This window comes from Ptychodera flava, chromosome 5, assembly GCF_041260155.1.
Source record: "Ptychodera flava strain L36383 chromosome 5, AS_Pfla_20210202, whole genome shotgun sequence".
Taxonomy (NCBI): domain Eukaryota; kingdom Metazoa; phylum Hemichordata; class Enteropneusta; family Ptychoderidae; genus Ptychodera; species Ptychodera flava.
In genome coordinates, this window is record NC_091932.1 from 30158924 (window position 1) to 30184654 (window position 25731).

General features: G+C 38.0%; 2 protein-coding genes across 3 annotated transcripts in view; both read right to left on the bottom strand.

Moving 5' to 3' along the window:
• Positions 1 to 7808: 7808 nt before the first annotated feature.
• LOC139133467 (oxidative stress-responsive serine-rich protein 1-like) lies at positions 7809 to 16625 on the bottom strand. 2 transcript variants are annotated; one of them, XM_070700077.1, is made up of 4 exons: positions 16514 to 16625; positions 14180 to 14267; positions 12538 to 12603; positions 7809 to 10235 (listed from the first exon to the last, which is right to left on the bottom strand). In XM_070700077.1, exons 2-4 carry the CDS (start codon positions 14254 to 14256, stop codon positions 9389 to 9391), a joined length of 990 nt encoding a protein of 329 aa, XP_070556178.1. In that variant the 5' UTR covers positions 14257 to 14267; positions 16514 to 16625; the 3' UTR covers positions 7809 to 9388. The 2 variants fall into 2 exon arrangements, with proteins under 2 accessions (XP_070556178.1, XP_070556179.1); XM_070700078.1 differs by lacking the exon at positions 16514 to 16625 and adding an exon at positions 16074 to 16253.
• A 2432-nt stretch (positions 16626 to 19057) lies between these two features.
• LOC139133641 (GREB1-like protein) overlaps positions 19058 to 25731 on the bottom strand; it is a 63446-nt gene continuing 56772 nt past the window's right edge. The window contains exons 28-30 of the mRNA XM_070700391.1: positions 24997 to 25346; positions 24505 to 24636; positions 19058 to 23394 (exon numbers count right to left, since the gene is read on the bottom strand). Coding sequence (XP_070556492.1) covers positions 23228 to 23394; positions 24505 to 24636; positions 24997 to 25346 — 649 coding nt within the window. The 3' untranslated portion in view covers positions 19058 to 23227. The remainder of the gene's footprint in view (positions 23395 to 24504; positions 24637 to 24996; positions 25347 to 25731) is intronic.

The window sequence follows — 25731 nt, forward strand, 5'->3', positions numbered from 1 at the left end:
TTTACATGGCTGTGTACGTCTGCCTTGTTACATAAGAAACTCCAGAGAAGTGATAGCTATGAGCAACAAAAGTTGTACTCTCAGTGTCTTCTATATTAACAAGTACCAGCTTCAAGGGGCCCGCTGTACGCCAACTAAACATACAGGTTCACAAGGAAAGTAAATACATGGATTGGGCCAGATTGGATAAAATAGGAAAATATAAACACCAATACATTCTTATATTCATTACCAAGTAGGCCTAGAATCATGTTCTCTTTAATTGTACCGATAAAAATAAATCGAATTGCAGGATTTATTCGTCCCGATGAAGTTTTTTTCGCTCCAAACCCCGAGATTCCCCACCGAAAACTGTGCTCGAGGAATGTGCGGATACTTGCTTGACAAGTGCATATTGGCATTTTCTCGGAAAATCTCACTAGCTTGTTTTGTTTTGTGTTGTTTGTAACTTTTATTACCTACTACTAAAGGATCATGTTAATCTAGAGACAGGAGTAACTGAGTAACTTTTTGTTTGTTTGTTTAAATGTGTTTGTTTGTTTTTGTGTGTTTTTTAAAGCGAGTATTAAAGTCAGTGGTACACGATTTGAGGGGGGGGGGGCTTTCGGCACTGTGCCTATATAAAGCAGGGGTTTTTTGTTACCTTAACGACAGCAAACCTTCGCGACAGCAAAGTTTATTTTATTTCAAATTCATCTTTATAAAACTTTTGTCAATTAGAGGCAAATAATTGTTTTATAAAAATTGTGGATTATTCAAAACACGCACGCGCGTTCGCATACAATCATAGTACACTGCTCTGTCAGGGATGTGTGTGTGTATTACCGGCTACGCCGTGTGGGAGGCGTAGCCAGATATACCGACTTACAAATGACACAACAATCTGTTAGTTCAACAGGTTAGTTTTAAAGGGACACGGTCGTCGGAACTGCGCTCAAAGGTCGCATGGGACCCATACGAACAATGGCAACACTGTATCCAAGGTAAGATGGTGATTGATGAAAGTTAAAACATGTCTGTCATAATCTACATCTTTAAATAAAATGTTGCAGCTATGATGATGAGGTGCATCTAGATATCGTGCACGAAATACATTGTTTGTAAACAAGAAACTCCAATGGGGGCAGTTCCGACGACTCTATCCCTTTAATACTAGAAGTCACGCATTTCTACTAATCTGAAAATGAAGTATACATATCTATTGGTATTGAGTATAAGAATGAATTGGTGTTTATATTTTCCTGTTTTATCCAATCTGGCCTATAAATGAAGTGTATAATGTTGTTTTCATTAACCTTTCAGGAAAAACACCCTACGGCGTATGAACTGATTCCTGAAAGTCGGGCTATAAAGACTGAAAGATGTACTGTTTGCAAATGCGGTCGTATGGGGGGGGGGGGGGGGGGGGGTTCTAGAATCTTTTGACAAAACATGCATGCTTCAGCACTCAGACGATTGTGTGCATCACAGTAATTTTTTTCACTCCTCCCCAGAAACGATTTTTTTCATTCACGATTTTTTCACGCTCTGCCGGAAATCCACTCAACGGGTACGGATCATACTTAAAAGTCGTCATATCCAATATTCATTAAAAGTGTACGAAAGGAACTTTTATTTAGGCCTGTAGGTATGAGTGCCAAGATTTGTACCTGCTCTTGAACAAGGAGCAAATATTTGACCACTTTTTATCATTTCACTCTTAGTACACTTTATGACCCTACATAAACAACGGTCACACATTATTTTGTAGCAAATGTGAGTTTTTACAGCATTTAGTTAACAATGCAAGCATTTGGCGATTCCTCCCCAACGGAGGAAAACTTTTACCGTCTGTGCTCAGTAGTTTTGACACGTAGGGGACTGGTTTACACAATCATGGGTACACCTGTACCAATTCTGGCCAAATGATCTCCCCCAGGATTTTCTTCTATGCTGTCCGTCTTACATTTCGCCGACGGAAATGCATCAGTACCAGTAGTCCTGACAACAGTCGCTGGTGGTTAGGTTAGTGGCGGTCGACACCTGTGACCCGGGCCCAGAGTCTGTGGTTCGTTAAATTAATCAAGCCATCGATATATAATGGCAAACAGTAGCCCTAAACCTATAGGCCTAAGTAACAAAGCGCCCAAAGTGACGAGTCCAAGCATTTACAACCTATTGAAAAACTAGAGTGGGATTCCTTATCAGCATTCATGTAATGTTGTCCTCAACATGACTACGTGGAGTATTACTACAATACTAACAGCTGTGGGCGAATTACATGTGAAATTTAGGGGAAAATCGCCGTCGATCGCCCAAGGTTGTTTTAAGTAAAAACAAAATAATACCAGTCGAGACCACATGATGGCGCTCTTTAGACTTGTCCATTTACTGAAATTTGGTGACAGACTTGCTTAATGATTATCATTAGAGTTCATTATAACTCAGGTCGATTCATGGCACAACACAGAGAGTGACCATAGAGGGCACTATTACCAATTTGGTCATGGTGTGCACTATCATCAATTGTTACAGTTGAATTGTTAGAAAAAGCAAGTTCATGAAATAGTCCATGGAAAAACGTGGAGTTAGCTATATAATGCCTACGTCGTTGTTTACCCTCCTTGTTTGGCAAAATTTGAACCATTTAAGGTAGTTTGTGCCTCAGAAGTGAAATACTTAATTTTTGCCCAGACTTCTCTCAAGCAAATCTTCAACTATTCTCTTTAAAAATCTAGAATAAAAATCGCTGGTCATCATGCAAATTTTGATACCAGGCAAACATATTACCAAATACTTACTGATATATGAAATTCAAAATGGCTGCCATCCCTGTGCTCTCTCTATGGGGCAAAATAAAATTCCTGATTTTCCCAATTAATCCGGTGAAAACTTTATGTACTCTATAAGCTTCAAAATGAGCCCCCTAGTGGTAGGCCAAAAGAATATTGTAAAAGCTTGTTCCTGAGGTGCTGAATCCTGTACTTTTGAAATGTGAATCACAGAGTTTCAACTGACTATCATGTTCATGGGGTCTTGAAGTGGCAACTGCTTTACAGCCTGACAGCGATTTCTTTGCAATAGACCTACTCATCTCTGAATGTTCCCTCATACCATTACTAAGGGAACATTCTATTTTTATGGGGAGGGGGGTCGGTGGAACTGCAGCGACAAATCAAATGTAAACAGCGACCCCCTCCAAATTAAATTTCTAAAATTGGACCCCCCCAAGTTCATCAATTGTAAAATGTGACACCCCCCCCCCCTAAAAAATAATAATAATTTCATCGGATTTGATTCATTAACCCTTCGCACCCTATGGCCCTGGGCTGAACAATTACGCCCTTCAAAAGTGTTTGCAAGAAAAAGAGTTACCCACCCATATTTTCATGCACAAAAAACAGGGACCTTCCCCCGGATGTCACAATCCATATCTTAATTGAATTATAATTTCCCATTTATCCATTGAACTTTCAAAGAATCCTTTTTTTTCACTTGGTGAAATTCCAATATCACATTGGTTTTTCTGATCTGTTCTTTCAAATATAATATTCTCGTCACATATATTTATAGCAATTGTCAATTTTTTTAAAGCACAGATTTTAGCTGGTTTTGTATTGTAAAATAAATATTAAAAGTTTCCTCACATACCACTATGTATAGAGAATCAACATTTTTGGTGAAATTCCAAAATCAAATTTCTTGCACACACATGAACTAATGTAATCGCCCTAGTCTAATCAAGTACATTAATATCAATAATCAAGAGTACATAAATACCCACATTTACCTAGTTTTGTATTGGAAAAAAATAATTCATAGTTTCCTTGTAGACCAACATGTATGGTGAATCAACATTTCGGGAAAATTCCAAAATCAAATTTCTTGCTGACATATGCATCGGTAACTACCCTACTCTGATCAACCGGCTGGTGAAATAATATTCCCAGACCTGACAGAGTTTGTGGTTTTTGTAATCTAAGTATCGCTGAAGAGGAATCTCACTTTTTACTTGTTTGTCCAACGTATATGGACTTGAGAGCGAAATATATACCTTACTATTACTTTAATCCTCCTGTTATGTATAAATTCAAGACCCTCCTTTCATCTCAGAATACCGTCACACTAAGGAAGTTGAGCAGATATATTTTTTCGCGACAAAATGCAGGGAAGAGTTTGCTGGAGATGCCCACTATGCAAATATTTAAGATTTCTTGTATATGTATGTGTATGCGTTCTTTTGAATCAGAAATTTTGTTAACTAGTGATCTGTACTGTTTTCAATTGAAGTTTGTACCGTCTTGGCCGGTGGCCATTAGTACTGAATAAACAAAATCGCATACATAGTGATCAAGTACATTAATATCTATAATCAAGAGTTTATAAATACACAGATTTAGCTAGTTTTGTATTTGAAAGAAATTATTCATAGCTTCTCATAGACTACTTATAGATTATGTATGGAGGACCAAGCAACATTTCGGTGAAATTCCAAAGTCAATTCTTTTTTCCATAACTCCATACAAACCTTTGTAAAAGTTGACCCCCTTCCAATCATTGATTGTAAAATTTGACCCCCCCCCCCTTAAAAAAAAAAAAACGGTTTCGTATAAGTCAACCCCCCTGATTTCCACCAACCCCCCTCCCTGTAAAAAACGAATGCTCCCTAATATTATCAAGACCATCACACAAAAACAAAAATATCTTTCGTTTTCCCACCCATCCTCAATTTCTCCAGACCCCTAGCTCATTGTAACTATAAACTCTCTTAATATACTTTCATAGTCAAGATCATTATTAATTTGAAAACAAACTTTTAACAAATAATTTTGATTTTAAATTGGAAAAGATACTGAAGAAAGGAAGACATCTACCAAAGCAGCCATATTGACACCCTCACACAAAAGTCAAATACTGTACCACAAGCTCATTCAGACTTCTTGTAGTATTTTGAAATTTAGACTGAAATTTCACTCAATACAAATTTAGCTAGTTTAAATCATAGACAGTAGAGGTGGGGAAGAGCCCTCTAGTGTCTACGGTTTGATCAAGGATTACACTGGGATTTCAAAACTACCTGTACAGAAACACTAGGAAGTCAAAGTATGAATTATACAGTTCAGTGAGTTATCTCACTTACAGAGCGCCAATCTCTGTGAAGAAATTGCAGCGCGGTGTGGATAATTAGAACCTAGCTAGGGAGTCTCAGCAGTAGCCACACTTAAATCTCTGCCACTATTGACATTTTACACTCACTTCAGACACTCACTTTTTGGGTATTGCGCATCGTCCAAAATATACATTTCCTCTTTCACATAAAATACTTCGAACCAATAAACATTAGATAAATGCAGAATACGTCAGTTTCAATATTGATCCTCATTCCTGTGAACACTTGCAAAACATAGACCTTGCCCAAGGTTACATGGATGTGAATGGTGATTCAAAATGTATGAACACTTGCAAAACATAGACCTTGCCCAAGGTTACATGGATGTGAATGGTGATTCAAAATGTATGCCCCAATGGCTGTCAGTATTGCAGACGCTATTGTCAAAGTTTTAGCAGATTATTTATTATTCTTGCTAGTGTATATGTATAATGTTTACCAGTGTATGGAAAGTGAGATCTCTAGCTTAACAGCTCTTATCAAAATCTGAGATGTCAGCCATGTTTTTTGAGCCAGTTGGGCACGCACAAGACAGAAAGAAGTCCCAGTTTGGAATATTTAAATTTGCCTGCAGCAGAGATTGGTTGGGGCGCACGGTCAATGGCTTGGAGACTCTCTAGCTAGGTTCGAGTCATCCATGCCGCACTGCTACCACACCGCGCTCTAATCAGTGTGGAGATTGATGGGGCAAGTTGTACAATTAGCATATTTGGTGGCTATACATGTTCACGTAAACTTGTAGTTTACATTATTAGAGACTCTTTCAGCATAATCGTTTCTACAAATGACATTCAACAAGATTGCTCCACAAACTGAAGTCAAACGATGTCCACCTGCCTTTTTCACACTCAGTATAAAGATATCCACGCTGCACAGTATATTTTTTTTACATTTTTTTTAATATATCAAAACTTTTATATATTCTTTCCTATCATAAATAACTACATATGGCAATAAACTTTTGCAAAAATATCTTACACTTCATTGGAGAAAATCGATGTCTGACATACAGCAGTGACTCATAGAATTGTGCAGAAAACCAGTGCTTCATTTACAATAACGATGGTGTCATATTTTGTAAATATACTCATATATTTATTTGTTTCCTACATTTTTTCAGTTGCTGAGAAAATCTCTCAGTTGATTATAGACAGGGATGAGGATTCAGCATTTGTTTGTGCTGCAAGAACATTTGGACGAGTTACAGACTGACACAGCATCTTGACGAGTTTCCTTGCCTCAAACAAGATGCAGCTGCATGTCGATTGGATTTGTCAATTCACATGATTTTACGAGGATCATGAAATTCAAGCCTAATCAAGAGTGATTTCCAGAGGCGAAATTTCATATCTTGCATTTCAGAAGTGAGACTGTAAATGTTTTAACAATGCTGAAGTGACCATACATTGTGAAAGACAGGAATTGAAAATCACAATGATCTGGAGTTAAACACGCGGATGAAAACTTCAACTTCTAGGCCACTTACAGAATACACAGAAACCAAAGGGCCCGTTAAAAATACTGGATAGTGATTACATTATACCATCTTGTAGGGTGAAAGTACAGATCTGCGATATGCAAGATGTTTTTTAAAAGATATGGCAACTCTTTGCAGAACCATCAAACACATAGCAAGCATGACATTCAAATTGCTTGCGCTTCAATGAATTTGGAACTAACTATGGTGTGAACTTGCTACACGGATGCATTCATTCTTGAAATGTCTGACACGAGTCTACTTGATTCCACAACTGCCGTGTTTAAAGACTACTACTAAATGAACTGTGCACCTTTCTGCATTCCAGAGGATTTGGTAAATACAGCATAAGCGTTTTTACTGGGTTTGTTCAACTAACATCACACTACTTCACTACACTTTACTCTTGTGAGATGACGATATGCTTGACGATTTGAGAATTGTCGCATCAACTCAGGTGTATCTCTCTAAAATGATGAAGTAATGAGTTGTGGTGGAAATAAATATTCTGAATATTGTACAGAACTAACCCCATTTTCTAATTTTTTTTATGTTTTGTCTTTTCATTAAACTGACCACAGATTAAAATGCCACTACACAATCTCACAAGAGTCTGACAAAGCTGATTTGACAAAGGTTGCTATCAACAGGGATGTGGAAACTTGAATCCAGTCATGCAATATAGCATTCCAAATGGATTTACTTTATGGTGCTGATATATAAAATGATTCACAGAGTTTCTGTACACAGTATGTATTGTATTTCATTCCGGACGGTGACAACAAGACATAAAGGAAACCATGCCTTCTTTATTGGCAATACTTGTGATAATAACACACATATGATTATGTAACTGTATTATTATCATATCACTGTGGAGGGACTATGATCATATCCTACTAACAGGTGCATGTCAACTAGCATGCTACTGTTTTACCTGAGTTGAGACTCACTGAGAATAATTTTTATAATAAATACATTCACAGGGAGTGGTGGGTTGGGCTGGGTGTGATTACATTTTCTGACACCAGCTGTCATTGAAATTTTGCAGCATTTTGTATATATTGGTACTTGTTAGTACAGTGCTTTCAATGTCTGTTCAGAGGGACTGTGGTCTGATATACTTATTGGTTGTGGGAAACTGCAAATAATGCGCCCTCAATCTACACACTTGCAAAACACTTGATGTCATACTGGACATGGATATCATGCATTTCTTTTTGTCAGACATTTGATAATTAACATGATCAACAACTTAAAATAATACTTCTCAGTGATGTGAGCAAAAATGTTGACTGGGTGGAAAGGAATTTTTTTCTCTTGAAAAAGCAGAGCTTTACTTGTACATGAGGGAGTAACATCGTTGACACATTGACACAACTGATACTGAACAATATGATCAGGGTAGTTTCCCTGTAAAATGTAATCTTTAAATATACAAAGAAATTGAACAAACATATAACAAATTACAATGAGAGATTAATTTTATCTTGTGTCAACATAGAAGGCTGAGCACATCACTGTAGCAGACATTTTATTGGTAAGAAATACATCCTTAGGGAGCAATTTATAATATTAGTAGTAGTAGTACCACGACTTGACAAGCAGTCCTTTGGAAACTTAATTAGTCATAACAATCTATTGAAGACTACGCTATGTTAGGAAAGTACACAAAAAATAATGAGTGGAATCAAAACTGATATTTGGGAATATAAAAACAAGTATTGTATACGTCTTGCAGCTTATGGTATTTTAATTTGGTCAGGGGACTGCTGGAATGACACACACAGGTCAGCATGCAGCACTGGTGTTTAACCCTTTGTATGTCACCATCAGGTCAAGTTGGTTAAAACTAGTGAAGCAAAACATGTCCCATACGGTGCATTTTAACAAAGACTCCAAGATTTGAAGGTCCCTGAAGACAGAGATACTGTAAACATGATTTTTTCAGACTAAAGATGCTATAACATACCAAGCCAAGTGGGAGAAAATGTATATGGTTTTGGCTCAATGGTCCTTTTTTACTGACTTGGCAGATTGGGAAGCGATACATGTCTGGCAGGTAAAGGATTAATGCAGAGCTACTGTTGGAGGAAGGGTTGTGTCTGGCAGAACAACACACAAGGGGAAGTATCATTTATTGGAAAATACTGAAAAAACCTCTTGATTTTCATAGTAGAGATGTCTTCACAAAGTAAAAGCACACGCTGACCTGCCTATGAGGAAATGCAATCACACTGGACACCACAATGCAGATTTCCCCTCAAAAAACTTCAAAAATTGCATGTAAACTGCAGCCTACCCTACAATGTGGATATGTTTAGCGTTATGAAACAGCATTCCCAAATTTTTTATTAGTTTTGATATCAATCATTTGTTATTAATTTCATCATAAACTAATCAATACTAACACGGACTATAATACCTAAAATACCTACTCAGAAAAACTTACTACCTACGAGATTGTCACTTACAGCAAAAAGAATCCCTATTTTATTAATAATTTGGATTTCTGAGTACACTTTCATTTTTCATCTTAATTAAATGCAGCTGTAGATCACAATAGTACGTAACAGAAAATCTTGAGTCAAAAAATTTAATATATCTTGATTGCAAGCAGCACTCTGGGGTGGGTGTATGCAATGTATGTCTGTGTGTGGGCAAGTGTGTTTCTGTATGCATGTGTGTGTTTGTAAGTGAGTACTTGTACGTGTGGCGTGGATATGATGGTCGTTTGGATAATAGCTATACTTCCTAGAAGGTTACGTGTACATCATCTCGGCCATTGGTGACATCTTCTTGGGTATATACACAAGGTTTTCAAAGTACCCTGCCAGGTCTTCCATGCTGGTGTCGTCCACAAATCTGGCCTCCTGGGAGCAGCTGCCACAACTCCATGCCTCCACGTGTCTCGACTTAGCCTTACTTGCATCCTGCGCCGACCCGCTTGCCGATTTTTCAGTGTCTCGATATCCCATGAAATTATATTTGGGCATTTTGGTGCACGCCCTTTCCTTAGACGCAAAGTCTGTCCCCTCAGAGCATCGTTTTTTTGTTCTAAAATTCTGGTTTTCCTCCGCTTTCTCTTTGTTTTTGGCAAGGCTTGAAAAGGAGTCAAAACTCTTGATCTGTGGCTTTCCGAAGCTGTCAGCTCCCGGTGATTTCTCTTGAGTGACGTCGCGCAAGGCGGCTTCCTCTTTGTTCCTGTCTTCTTCGATCGTTGGCAGTTGGTGAAGTCTCTCGTCGTGGCTGCGTCGGTAACGGCGTATCAGCTCTCCCGCCCGCAGCTTCGGTTCCCAGATTACGGAGCATCGCTGCTGAGTTCTAGAATTCCTGAAGTCTTTGTTTGCACTGGCTTTTGAATACTTGGTCATGTTTGTCTTTTGCAATGAGGTACGGACAGATTCTCTGTCATTCACATTTTCGCTAATGTCCAACTTGGCAATGTCAACGAGATCATAGCAGTGGTAGGATTTTTTGCCGGACTTGTGCAACCTCTGCCAAGCCATCAACTTCCAATTTCCAACTTTCTTTGATACTACTGGTCTCTCACATGAAGATTTCTTTGGCAGTGATCTTGAGAACTTTCCAGATTTTAGCAGGCTGCTTCTGCAAAGATAATATCATTGGTAAGTCACCTACAGTTTTTTTCTTCCCTGTATAACACTTGTACACTAAAGTATGCACATGAACAATTTTAAGTGCACAACATTTTCACAGAAACTTGGAACAATGAATAGAGATTGGGCACCATACAACTGAAAGTCAAGCAAAGCATTGTACTAGCAGTGAGTGAGCATGATATAGTCACTTCTCAGTGTTCTCCCCAGAAATTTCTGAAACAGGATCGGCTTATTTGCATAACAATAACTATGTAAATTTTATGTAAATTATGCAATACAAAAGTCACTCCATAGCATCAGAAAAAATCCCACAATAAAAGGATAAAGTAAGATCTTTCATGCATTTCATATATTACATCCATATTTTCTTTCTAGAATAACATACAAAATCAGACGTTTTATGTGATCCTCTGTTACAACCGGTACATGTTTGTCTGTAGCCAGATTGCTATTCTAAAACCATGGACGTCTTTTTTAAATGTCCATGGGAAAACGGTTACACGGACAAGTTCATACGGGACTGAGTATTGCACTTACAATTCAGAGTCAGAGGAGCATGCCTGCAGAGAAATATGTTGACTTTAAAACTCAATTCATAATAAAGAGAAGCCCGAAAATATTGATACCAGGTATTTTCAAGAACAAGATTTGAAATTGCATCGACTTCTACTTCGACAAACGTACGAAACTTTGACAACTGCGTAGCGTCGGCCACGGCCATGCATCGTGTGGAGCACACTTGAACACACGCGACCTTTGAACCTATATTGTATACCCTAACTGTACGTACATAGCTGCTGTATTCAGATGATCACACGAATGATTATTTTAGCTCATGTAGTTCCTTTTTATTTCATTTCATGGTGCCTTGAATATTGTAAAACGGGTCATGGGTTTTGAAACTGGATCAAGTGCAACTGTTTCATAAAGTCAATCGAACAAATCCATGCAAGTTACGAATGCGTGACACGAGGTGACACACATGGCTTCAACGTCATGTTGACGTAGGCCTACTGCTACACAGATCTTGAAATGGCTAACTCAGACACGATCTGAACACGCGGCAGTACCATACATTTTTGCATCTGATTTTTGTCACAATCAATCGTACGATTTCAGCCACTTCTGATCGAAATCACTTTTCCTGATCTTCGGATTCTTACCAGTGCGAGACATTGGTGGCAACGGCAGTTCAACCAGTTGCCTATAGTAATTAGTATCGATGCTTTGACCATCGACCTCCTAGCCCTGCGTACGATGCTGTGTGTTCCGCTACAGCTAATAGCCCCGCTCACAGCTGTAGCGGAACACACAGCATCGTACGCAGGGCTATCGACCTCCATGCTTTGACTGATGCCCGCTGGCAAAGATGCAACACCGAGCCTTTCGTTGAGTATACTCCATGTCCGTTATATAAAATGGCCGTTATCTGTACGATCGGCAGCGTAACACATTTCATGCTTTTTGAATTTAAGTTTAATCTGTCTTAGCCGATGTTCATTTGCAATACGGCCTGCCTATTCTCCTCACAGACAAGCGGACAAGCGCGACTTTGGTTGCTTTGCACCCAATAACCCTGCCTCAGTGCCTTATTGTGTGTAAAACACCTAAAGCATCGACATGAAAGGAGAACAGTCTAACCATTTCACACATTTTAGCGATGGAATAAACCTTTTAATCATCTGGCACGTCATGTTATCGCCACATTAGAACCGTTTCACACTTGATACGCTCGCTGAAATAAAAGTGACAAAATCGCCGCCGAGAAACAATAGGTCTTCAGCCACATTTAAAGAAAATCAGCGGACATGGAACAGGGTCGGCATGAAAAATAAAGGATCGGGCAAAAAAATAAAGGATCGGGCGAAAAAAATAAAGGATCGGGGCCGATCCTGTTAAACGGCCTGGGGAGAACACTGCTTCTATATTCACAATTTTTTTTAGAACATGAAACAGCAACGCCTACATTTGGTTTAGAATGATGTTCATATTTTATACATGACTTCGGATGAGACTGTGGAAAGCATCGCAATTGTGGTCTGGCCTTGACCTATTTTTTGAATGGTAAATATACACGTAAACCTTTGTTAATACAGGAAAAGAGGGTTTACAGGTTATCTTTACCTACACTATGTTATACTTCGTTACTGTCACTCCCATCAGAGTGATTGAACTGTGAGAAAGTGTCGTCCGCAAATATGAGATTTCTGCATTGCACAGGTTATGATCATTACAAGAGCAACTGCTGCACATATTGTAAAATGTTGTAGAAAACATAGCATACGTACCTGTGCCAATGTCCCTGACAGTTCATATTTCTCCTGTTCCTACCTCTGCTGTGACATCTTAAACTCCTGGCAGTCAGGTGAAGAGAGAGAGAGAGAGGGATTGGTGAATTAAAGCCTTGTCACTCTTCTCAACACAAAACAACACAAGATAAAAGTATATGCATATCAAGTACTTTTCTCGTTGCATTTAGACTTGTGGTTGATTAACCCTCTGAGTGCTGTAATTTTTCCCATAAAAACTTTCGACAGTGTTTTACCAATTTTTATGAATTTTTCAGTAATTTTTTATCGTGATTTTGGACCAAATGGACACATTTCATTGCCATTTCATTATCAAACTTTTTGGCAAAAATCTGAAAAAGATTGACTGGGATTTATCTTGTAAAGGTGACAAAAATTGACTCTGGCATTCAAATGTCAAGGAGTTCACATTCTGATAGGTAAACAGTATCTGCAGCAATGAATTATGACAGTGTTTGATGCTTTCGCTGCTTGCTTTTCCCAGAAAAGTCAGTGGAAATTGCATTGAATTTCAGGATGCCAAACAGATTGCGTTCACTGGCTATCTAGCCTTGCCAAGATCAGTGAAATTGAGGTCTATGTAAACTAGCCATTAGTGTATACCAGTGGCACACCCCTGACATCATGTTTCTGAAGATGTTTAAGGGGGACTCAGACTACAAAGCTGCGGCTGACTCACAGCTTGTTTGCAAGGTTATATCTGATTGGTCGATTGTCACTATTCACAGCCACTTAGGGAGTCTATTTGTATTGTTTTCATTATATTGGTAAGATTCAGCCACCCAATTGGATAACAACTTCGAAATCGCTGCGAGTCGCCCCCAAAGCTGACTTCAAGTACGAATCTTATGGCTCACTATACCGTTTTTTGCCTACTTGCCAGGATGGCAGCTGACTGACCCAGCAGGGAATAAAAATTCTCTTTCAATACACAAGGCTATTTCATTCAAGGTAACTTAGGGGCCGTCGATAATAAAAGCTGACGCACGACAAACGTAATTCTTGCGTTTAGGGGGGGGAGGGGGTTAAAGCTCAATTTGTTTTGTGTGCGTCAAAATCGCATAAGGATTTTCGTCTATTGTTTTCGAGGTGCGACTTTGCAGCGAGAACGCAATACTACCTTCGCGTTCATCGAGAACAAAATGACCACAAAATACGGAGACAGAAAAGACAACAATAAGATATAAATGTGAAATAAAACTTGTATGGTTTTTCAACGTGACATGTACGTGAAACATTTTCCTATGTGCGAAATACATTAAAATGTTCTGTGTCTTAAAAGTGATACGCGTAAAGTGGAGGTTTATTAATTAATGTGCACTTCCGGTATTTTTTCATGGGCGTGCGGATAGGAGAGGTGCGAGTGGGTTTGTCAGAAACGGCATCATAATACGAAATTGATTTCGCATAAGAACTTTCGTTTTGAGGGGGAGGGAGGGGGTTTCAAGTAAAACGAAGGAATTACGTTTCTTGTGCGTCAGCTTTTATTATCGACGGCCCCTTAGTACCAATAAATTTTACTTCTCGAGTGAAATTAAGCACAAACAAAAGAGTATTACAAGGATTTCACATCACTAAAAATTCACCGCAAAGAAGGACATTACAAGTAAACTGTACATACCGCTCTGGGTCAACTTTCAGTCGCTTAAAAAGCGAGTGCAAGTCTGAGTCGTCAGTATTTTCTTGAAGAGTTGCCATCGTTTCATTCTCTGTGAATAATCCAAGCAAGAAAGGTCTAAATTAGTATACTCCATAGAGGAAAATATTGACTATATTCAATACTGTGAAAGAAATCATGGTTCTTAGGCAAAAATCAAAGCAGATTTATCATTCACATTATATTTGGTCAATGGATGCCGTTTCCCTGAGCAGATGTTATATTGTAATGACAGTGACTATCAGAGGTTAGTTTAGTTATGAACATGTCTTTGTAAGTATTTGTTTCAATACAGACACAGAATATCAATACATCATTGATGTAACGTTTACTATATTATGAATAACATCTATGCATTTTAGTTATGAAAGTGTTTCTGTATTACATCAACTGTAAAGCATGGTGATCTTTCAACACGACAACAGCACTACTTAGAAAATTACTTGTACCGACTGATATTACAAACAGTAATAATCCAAACGATGATAAATTTGTCTCGTTTCTCAAACCTGTCCTGCTTCCATATACGATAGACACAGATCAGTAACAGAGTAGATTTCTTTCTACACCATACGGGAGATTCTACAAGACCCTCACCTTGTGCAATAACTATCAACCAAAACATAAATTTCCAACGACTCAACGATGAATCAAGTATGGGATTTCCAGGCGACTTTGGCAATGTAAATCCAGTCATTTGGACTCAAAAGATTTTACATGTGGGGATTTCATATGAAGATTATTGGGGAAAGTTCATTCTATTCCATATGCTATAGCATTAATTGTCTCCAATACCAGTCTGATAGGCAGGTGAATTTTACTGGAATTTCCAGGGCAGTTAGTTGGGATTCCCCTGCTATACAGAAGGAGAAGCAGACGTGTTACCTAGGTTCCGTAATCACTTAACCTTTGTAAGGCCACTGATTATCATCCTTACCTGGATGACCTTTATGATTTCGTAACACGCAGAGGGCAGCAAATTTACTACACATGGGATTTATTCTTGCTGGGGGACATGCAGCTTTGTGTTTTTGCTAGAATTCTATATACACTCTTTCCTAGATGCAATAATTAGTGTTTATTTGTTATTTGTAAAGCTGAATGGAATACCAGAGTTTCTAAATTTTGGCAAATGAACAATCTTTCAATGAAAACATCCGCTACATATAGGCTAAAATTTTTGTGTTATGAATATATCTGAAAACTACTTTTCTCCATTATACTGTGTGCATGCCATATTACAGATTGAAAAAAGCATGAACACCAAAAGAAAATCAGTAATCAAACTCTGAATGAAACTTTCCATTCTTGAAACAAAAAAGGTCATTGCTGTACCCTCGGTACAGTTATAACACATTAACACATTACAAACATACATGTATCCTCCACAATAAACTGAAACAACACTGACTAAAGAAAGCTCTCATATGTGCAAGAACATTTTAAAGTTCACGTATACTGGTATGAGGCTGACAAGAAGAAATTTCTAGAATTCCTCACTTGACTGAAGCATTCAAAACATAAAGTGTGCACTGATTTTTATAGGTCGATGTTGCGCTACAAGTCTGACTTACCCTTCACAATAAATGATTTAAGCATTTTTATATCGAAAGGATAGGTATTAGGTCATTGGCCTTCAACATGACCAGCAGAAGGAGAAACATCGGTTCAACACCCTATGTTAAACTGGTTTGTTATGCAACAAAGAGCGCGTGTTGAATAGCATTCTATTCTTGCCATTTAGAACATTAAATCTGTTTCAGAATTCACATATTTAAACAGTACATGTCGTTCCTATCTAGAAACGCTCACACCATCTGTACATGGCGCCAAAACATTATAAAGTGATATTACTGACCTTCTTAATTCAAGTATCCTGATGTCATACAAACGTAGGTTTTAAAACACAACAGAAGCACGCTGACAAGTTATGAAACGTAAACACGATAGACCGAGACAAACGCCAACACCAGAACTATCATTTGAGTTGAATGGACGGTAAAAAACGAATTGACGTGATCACTTTTTTAAAAGTGGGTAATTACGACTATTATTAGTCAGATTTTGTGAATGTGTCATGTTGACTCAGCTTCTGAAATAGATTTGCTCGTGTCATGAGGCTTACCATCGTGAGACGCTGTGACTTTGTGTACCGTCCAGACAACCCGTAAACAAAAATAACAATGCACGAGTTTATCAAAATTCAACATTGGGATATTCCGTAAAAATCTCAGACAAACGAAAACCACGCGATATGAATATTACCGTAAACATCAACTTCTATTTTGGACAACTTACCGTATCTTTAAGGGGGTCAATTTATTCCAAATTTCAGACTTCCGCGTGGACGCCATTTTCACCAGGAATACAGAGCATTGTGGGTAAACAATGACGCAATTCAAACTGGCGACATCGTTGGGGGCGTAGTTCAACAGCCAGGCGCGTGTCGTTTAGGGGTGGACCATTTTATATTAGGAGGAAGGGGGCGTGGAAAATTGGCTCTGGAGCATATTTTTTCTCCATGCTTCATCCGGAATTATTCTTTTTCAATTGTATAAATTCTGGTATCTTTTTCATCCACTTCCCTTCTCAGAGAAATTTTTTTTCGGGTGTGCATAAGCTGGCTGAAATGCCAATATTCACCTTTCTTTACTTTTTCCTCATATATGTAACATAACAAAAATGAATGTGAAAAGAAATGTAAAGGAGCACAAACTTTACATGGAACTAACTGGCAAGCAATGTCTGCTTCAAGAAGCTGGAAAGTTGGAAAAAAAATAGAAGCATTCTTTACTGCAGCAAAATTACTGATAAAAGAAAAATAAGAAACCCATTAAGGTCTCAATCTTTAAGAAAACTGTTAGTGATTAGGCTAGCTAAAAGCATGTGGCACAAACTGACTAATGATTTGAAAGACTGTAAATGCATAGAGGTAATAGAATACTGAAATGACACAATTAATCCAATTACTTAGAGGTGGTTAGGACAGGGTGTCCCGTCCTTATACTGAAAATTTTGAAATTTCCATATTAAAATGGGGTTATGTGGTGCCAATTTGAGTGCTCTTAGGTAAAACGCACCTTAGGGGGACAGATATTCAGACTTTCAAATTTCTGTAATTCTTTTCTGCTCTACCGCTTGAGGGCGCTCATTCTAAAGCTCTTGGAGAAAGAAAAACTTTCTGTTTCATCATCATAGTTTTTCGAAAATCCAAAATTTTATTTTGCCCCGTAGAATTAACACAGGAATTGCGACATTTTGAATTTCAAATATATTTATTTATATCACATTACATTGGATTATCGTTTCACTAGTTCCAAATTTTACGTGGAGACCCCCAATTTTTTGTTGTTGATTAGGTAAGAAAATGGTTGAAAGTTTCATTTAGGAAACTGAAAAAAGTTTAAGTCTTTCAATTAAACAGAGTTTTCATAAAGACTCAAAGTATATCAGACAGCAAATAATGTCACATTGTTGCCTTAATGTCAACACTGATACAAGAGAATATCTCTAACCCTAACAACACCCTAGGATACTGGTGAGGAGTGTATATCACTTTCTGTATTCACTTATCTCCTTCACCCATACAATGTACAAATGATCAAGTGGGGGGGGGGGGGGTTCCTCTCGTGGAGTGAAACATTGCTCATGTGATGCCAGTCATATTGTCATCATGAAACTTTTGTCACTCTAGAAAGTTTCATGCCAGAAGGGTGATCATCAGTCAAATGGTGTCATCTTTTGTCATATCAGCATATATATTTCTTCATACGAGTTGAACAGAAACAGATTTGCTACGTGAATCCATTGTGAAGCCCAAATAGCTGCAGCAAGTTTTGTGCATTATTTTCATGATTTTATTTTCAAACCACAAGTTAACTTGGTTCGAGTATCAAAGTGCTAAATAAAGGATGTGTATAGAAGTACCGTATCACTGCCCGCTGATTTGGACAATGCCTACACGTTTTACCGCACTGAAAACACAGCATTTCCTGCACATACACATCACAATCACACCAGAAACAAGCATGATGCCATTTACTTGAATGCACAACATATGATAGCCAACATTTTGTTGTTATAATCTTGGTTTTCTCTGCCATATTAGTTTATAAACGGTTGGAAATCTAAAATGTTACAACGTTTGAATTTACATGCCACTTTTGACACTTATGACAGTGCTATATATTTTTTCAGTCTTTGCTGGGTCTTATTCAAAGAAAACTCTTGGAAAACCGAGGATATTTTGAGATTGGGTTTTACGATTTCGCAGCTATTGGGGCTTTAAGTACTAGAAGATTCACAGGTGATGAGATGGGATGCCGTGGTGGTTTTATAATATGCATTCACATGTTAAGGTAGTATGCACCTCGAAAGTGAAAGACTTCAACTTTTGCTCTTACTTTCCTCAAGGAATCTTTCAATCATTTTCTTTCAAAATCAAGAATAAAAATAGGGGGTCACCGTGCAAATTTTGGTACTAGAGAAACAAATTACCTAAGATTTACCGATATCAGAAATTCAAAATGGCCGCCATCCCTGTGTAAACTCTATAGAGAAAAATAAAAATTTTCGAATTTCGAAAAACTAAGCCGATGAAAAGTTTTCTTTCACCAAGAGCTTTAAAATGAACCCCCACATGTGGTATATCAGAAGAGAATTGTAAAAGTTTGAGAGTACGAATGTCTGTCCCCGAGGTGCGTTCTACCTTAAGCAGCATTTGATCTCTCGAGTATCATTGTGAGACTAGATCTGTCCTTTTACCAGGCTGCTAGATAAAAGAATGAAATGTCTCAAAATGCCTCGATTATGTCTCAACACAACAACACCAAACATATAATGCACCATAAATTATTGGTTGAAATTTTATTTTCTACAAACCCCATATTACTAATACACAGATACTTGGTACAAATTAGTAAAAATAAAAATATTAATTTGCAGGAAATTTTTGTACTCTTTTTTTGTCATTAGCATTGCAATTTAACTTTGTAAATATTCCATTATAACCTAAAAGGAACAGGTCACTATGCTAACAGCACTTGACACCAGTTATGCATCTACTTTGCGTAATACTGAATACTGATAAATGTACTTGCAGCCGTCAGCCAATGAAAGCCCTCGACATAAAGATACTTTTGCAGAAAACATGAGTGACGGCAACAACCTAATTTCTGATTGGTTGAAGTATCTTCATTTTCGACTGCATCTGAAATACCAAACTTCCTCAAAAGGTGCGTGCATTTTGGTACAGAGCTACTATCTAATGTGGTGTGGTCAACTACATCTTAATATCGTGGGTATCACCATGCCTGCCATCTTGCCATGAATAAAACTTTCTGTCATTCTTCTGCAGATAAAAAACTTACAAATATGTGGGGCAAAAAGAATTCTGGCCGAGGTTGCTATCTACTATAAAAAAAGAAACCATGACAAAATAGGCTATGAAATCAAGACATCAAATTTTGACACCGTAAAATTGAAAATGTTTGCTCTCATTAAAAAAAGGTACCATGATAGATTTTGAAATTCAAATGAAATCCCTACACCTCTGTGTCCTTTTAGGCCACCTAGTTCCATGAAAATTTGACTCTAATGGGTATCCTTATGTTTCCTATCAATGACACAAAATTTCAAATTTCCACACTACACTTAGTAGGTTTTACACCACATGAAAGCTTTTCCAACCCTCAAAGTGTTGAACTTTGGAGCAGTCCTAATGATTTTAGGTTCAACCAAATGCAGAACAAAGGGTAGACGGTAGGATTCCTAAAAATGTGGTATGTGAAACTATGTCTGTAGCCGCAGCCATTTTTCTTAAAACGGACGCTTTTGGAACATGCAACAACTGACATCTAAGATGTGACAATATTTTCCATGTTTTGTACTAGTATTCTATGAAAGTTTCAACATTGCTAAAATCTACGTGTTAATGCTTTTCTGTATTTGAGCTGTCTATGTGAGCCATACTTTCCAAAAATATTGAGAGTTTGCGACACATTTTCTTTCGAGAGCGATGAGAAGGATTCTGGGTATCCTCTCTACTGAAACTTTGCAGAATTGATTCAAATTTGAATTTCCAAGCAAATCTCTTGATTATGTATGGTTAAACAGACAAGGAAATCAAACATGAAAATGATTCATTTTATCTGCTTATACACTTTGGAAAATTTCAATTCCACAGCTGATTAGCGAAGTATTTTATACATATTAATATTCGTGATACATAACATGATGTATTAATTCTTCAAACCTTTTGAAGTTGTTTCCGACTTGTCCTGGGATTTGACTTGATAAACTAATCAAGAAAACAGCTACTATTCACTGACACTGTAAAGAGCACAAATGCTTGTTTGAAATATTTCATGACATTTCCATGCGACTGTGTATTGACAACTACTTTCGTTCAGTCCCAATTCATACCTTTCTCCCATTATGGTTTAGCCCACTCCTATCTTTTTTCAGTGGGAAAGGTAGACCACTACACACTGGGATATAGGGTGAAAGATTTAAGGAAATTACATGTAATGTACGCTGTTGTGAGAATGAGAATAAAAGTCCTGTAAAGTTTGGTAAAGTCTCCACTAAACGACAAAGTAGCTGTGAAATATTCATGTTTGCGTCTTCAAATCAAGTTTGACTTGAGATTTATATGTGAAATGTGTTTATGCAAATTTGGATAAAAACCTGGGGGTTGCCAAGGATATCTCCTTTTGTAGAAGCATAATTAGGCATTTTTTACATACCGCCTTTACTGAGCACAGGCAATTTACACTGCTGTTATTGCTGTATGTATGGATCATGGATTCGTCTGTTGTATGAAATAAGCTGATATCCTTCTGGTGGGAAATCATCATCTTTACTTTTAACCCTTTCACCAAAATGGTTTGGCCCAAACCTATTGTTATCAATGGTGAGTTTGTACCTGTTTGCAGGGAGGGTCAACAAGTTAAACTGGATGCATAAACTTGTGAATATGTGAAAATTTCAACTCAACACTTTATGGAATTTCACACTTGTATATGATGGACTGAGTACAGGCGTTTTTTGCTAATGATCACTTTCCAACAATTGGAATCTGGGTTTTGTTTTTCTGAGAACTGGTTCATTCTTTAAGAATTTATCACCCCCTTGACATTAATCCCACCGTCCTTCAACCTTACAGTTAGGAGACACCTATTATTTGATGGATGTGGAATGATGTGCACCAGAGTCACATGACATCATTAGCCTTGCATCATCTCAGTAAAGTCAAGGGTCATTCAAAATTCCATAGCGACATGTCATGTGCCAATTGCATATATGTCTTCTAAAACACGAGTGCGGCTGAGATTATAAGAACAGCCAGAAAAAAAAACCATTCATCGGAAACGTACATCATGCACATCCTGACAAGAGGAATCTTAATATGTCCTAACCCTAAGCATAGTGGACTGTGTTGGGGACCATGGACTATTTGAACACATACATGACAAGCGAAATACTCTGTTTTTGTACTTGAACCTTTTCCAATAAACGTTAGTTTGATATAGGTTGTTGAGAGTTGAAAATGTTGGCAAGTTTTTGAACGATAAACATTTCAAAACGAAATGCGAATGGTGATCGAGTGTCACAAATGTACATAGTGCTGGTAACCATGGCAATATACCGTATTTATCTGCGTACGGGTCCGTAGCATGTAACTTTCTTCAGATACTGGGGTTGGGCACTTATCCAGACCCTGCCCCGACATGTTCAAATGTGATCAGTTTCGTTGTCATCGAAAAGGACATAAAAACGTGACACGCAATACACTGTTCAAAATATGTCATCAAATTTGATGTCAGACAAATATGAAAAGGCCCTTTTAAGGTTCCCCAAATATGAAAAGAGAATCAACATTGCAATGATAAATGTACGATGAATGAGACTCACACACAATGGGCCCTTATGCAGATTTATACGGTAGTTTTTGCAATTTTATGCTCAATAATCAAACTAGAGCTGCACCCTGCCCCAGTACATGCAAAGACTTTCTTTTGTCCTGCTGATGAGTTATTAATTAGTCCAGGGCCCCTTAGTCAGCACAAGTTTTGCTCACTACCTACAGACTCGCGTGAAGCTACTGAGAGTAATTGAAGAGTAAAAGAATAATTTTGAACATGACTGATAATAATGCCCTATTTATCTACTTTGGACCGGTCAGGGAGTGGTTTATGGGTCGAGGGGAAAAAAATACCATATTGAGCACGAGCTATGATTACTTTTAGCTTGAAGAGTACACAAATTGGTCACACGTGGATTAATGAAATTTACCTGTGCATAACACGATTTAGGGTTTCTTTTCTATAAAAGGATTGTCTCAGCTTTCTCAGCAAAGACAGAGAACTTGGCTTTGCCAAAAACTTTTTTTTTCTATTCTTACATCATCTTCAGAATTTCAGATTAGGCACTTTTTTAATAAGAAACCTGACTGACACCCTGGGCAGTCTAAAAGGGGGTTGTTAAAATACAATGGGACTAACCATGAAGGGTTACAAGCTTTACAAAAACAGAAAAAACAACACAGACAATCTCTCAGGATAAAAATTTCAAAATGTACTCTTTTTGTCAACTTTTCAGCTTCGACTGCTTGTAAATATCAACGTTCTGACGTCCAAACCCCCCTCTGTGCCCTATTTCATTCAAACATAAAAATTTGGTTTATTTTTTCAACCCAACCAAGGGGTAAGGGATTCAGCTTTTCATATCAGAATTTCCCCCTTTCTGATATCCGAAGTGCATTTTTAGCACTAACCACCTGCATAAAATTTGTTTTCCATTGTAGATAGAAAAGCATAGTTTTCTGAAATATGAGTCCCTTTCTTGAATCAAGCGTGGGGGAACAACTGTGGGTATTACACTTCAGTTTTAAAGGTCCAATGTTGTCAATGCTATATCTGTCTACTCGCTGTCTATTCTACAAAGAAATTGACGATGACTTTCTAAGCACACTTCTAACATCTCGACTATATTAGGCTGTTTGTATTGTCTTTACTCCACATGAGTCCCAGTCAACAGGAACAAGGGTTTATCCTCGGCGCTGTTGGCGGTCTGGAACTCGTCCCGGAGTCTGAAGCGCCACTGGTCTTCCAGCTCTAAACGGACAACTTGTCGTCGTAGCGTGTTTCTGTCTGGACTGATAAGGCACAATTTAGCACCTGGCGGAAAAAACAAAACAACAAATTATGAAAGAAGCAGTCACCATTGTGTGGGGATGCAGTCAATATATCGTGTTTGTTTTGTGCCTAGATGGACTTTGGTGTATTTTGTGTGAAATGTACTTCCTTTATGCAAATTAAGGTGGAATGCACCTCGGAAACAGATAATGGAACTCTCAAACTTTTTCAGTACCTTTGGTCTACCCACTTGTGGGGGATTCATTTCAAAGCTCACATTGTAAATAAAGTTTTCACCAGCTTATTTTTGTGAAAATCAAAAATTTAATTTTTCTCCATAGAATTAACACCGGGATAACTGCAATTTTGAATTTAAAGCAATTGTAAATGTAAGTAATTTTCGCTCTCATGCCAAATTTTGTATGGTGTTCACCTGATTTTTATTCTCAATATTGAAAGGAATGGTCCGAAGTTCCCTTATGAAAAGTTTGAGCAATGGCTCTACTATATTCCGGAATAAGAAGGATGTGATACATTCTACAGACTCAGCATACCCAAGAGATCACATGACTGCGGTACAAACAAGCCAACATGTGTACTAATGCATATGTACATGCGCATTTGCACACGTGGGTTTGTTTGTACCTCGGTCCATTCGAATTTTGGGTTTGACCTATTTTGAGGTGTGTACTACCTTAACAAACCAAAGGCTTAAAGGTATACTGTCACCTGTTCCAATTTTGCCACAGTTACCATGGAAAGAGTAAATCTAACCAATCATAGATTTTAAGCGGGTGGCCGCTTTTTAAAAACAGCACCCTCACATGGGCATTTTGAATACCAAGGAACGCCCCTTTGACCATATACGGGCATATTTAGATTACAAGTGACTGTATACCTTTAAAGCATGTTCATTTTGACACGAGAAAGTTTACCATATGACATTTATTGGTACAGGGCTTAGTGAAGGATATCACAAGTGAAACAACAGGGACATCTGAAACGTTATTTTTTTGTTACTGTGTACACGATGTAACTATGTGGTTGATTCTGTATTACATATATGGGAGTGATATGGATGGTACAGATAAATATGAGTACAATACAATACAATACAACAACTATGCAGGATTTGCAAAAGACACTACTCACCAGATACGAACTTGAACTGCTTGATGAAATCGGCCATGACAAACGAGTCTACCATGTACAATAGAAGTCCACTGAATCGCAGGCTACTATCATTTAAGTTGCTGGAATGTGGTTTGGAGCTGGCGTAATGAACTACAAAGGAAACAAGAAAATGATATTGATATGGTTAAAATGAGTAAAAAATTTTTATATCATTTACTTTGATTGACTTTATTAAACATATTTATACCACTCTTTGGAAGCAAAACCCAATAACAAATGAACTGTGAGGGCGCTCCTGAACCACCATACTAACTGCACCATCAGAATCAGAATACAATTTCAACAATACCTCTTTGAAATTGACATAAATGTTAAAAGGATTTTTTGTGATATTGATGACGGACGGTTGGCAAGTGATAGAGTTTGTGTTATGATTTCTTCATTGGGAATCCATTTTTTCTAAGAATCCTTTCTTGGATGTTGGATACTGTGGAACTTGTTCAACTTTACCTGTGATAGATGGACCCAGATTGATGTAATGGTCCACTACAAGTACAGGATACTGTGGATAATTGGCAGCAAGTGGGAAGAGCTTCTCAGCACTGACACATGCCAAGTATTTCTCAAGCAGATACTGTGGTGTACCCAACAAGGCCGTCATGTCTTCACTATCTGGAGCGCAGACAAAGTGCTGCGGTGAGAGTCCCTCTGGAGTTGTGCCAGACTTGGGCTGGATGGGGAACTCCCTCTGGCCGCCGACGCTAATGTGCTTTTTCATAACTGAGAACTGGTTGAAGCGACAGACCACAAAGCCGCAGCTGTTGATTCTCATGTTGAAATCCACGTCCTCACAGAAGTACCTGAAATCGACGATCGGGTCAGAGTTCAAACAACCTGTCCAAAGTTCATCATATGCAAACACAGTAAACCCCTGTACATGTCTGAACCTCTGACATGAATTTTAGAGTATAAAAATTAACACTGGTTTGTAAAATCAATAAGGACCGCGTTCAATTGGTTGTAAAAATAGTAGTAAGACAAAACTCATGTGAACACCTCCATGCCCCCAACCAGTGTGTGCTCCCTCCCCCCCCTCTCTCTCTCTCTCTCTCTCTCTCTCTCTCTCTCTCTCTCACCCTTTACATTGACACTGGTATACCTATTTACATCTAGGTCTACGGTAGTTCATATCATGTTATACACCCATCACAACATAACCCTTAATGAAGCATCTCATTTTTGTTA

Bases quoted from the DNA above. Each gene is read 5' to 3' on its own strand.
- LOC139133467 (XM_070700077.1), bottom strand. From the start codon at position 14,256: ATGGCAACTCTTCAAGAAAATACTGACGACTCAGACTTGCACTCGCTT. The intron at 12,604-14,179 runs GTATGTACAGTT...CCTGACTGCCAG, and splicing joins CTGAAAGTTGACCCAGAGCG to GAGTTTAAGATGTCACAGCA. The intron at 10,236-12,537 runs GTACGTATGCTA...TTATCTTTGCAG, and splicing joins TGTCAGGGACATTGGCACAG to AAGCAGCCTGCTAAAATCTG.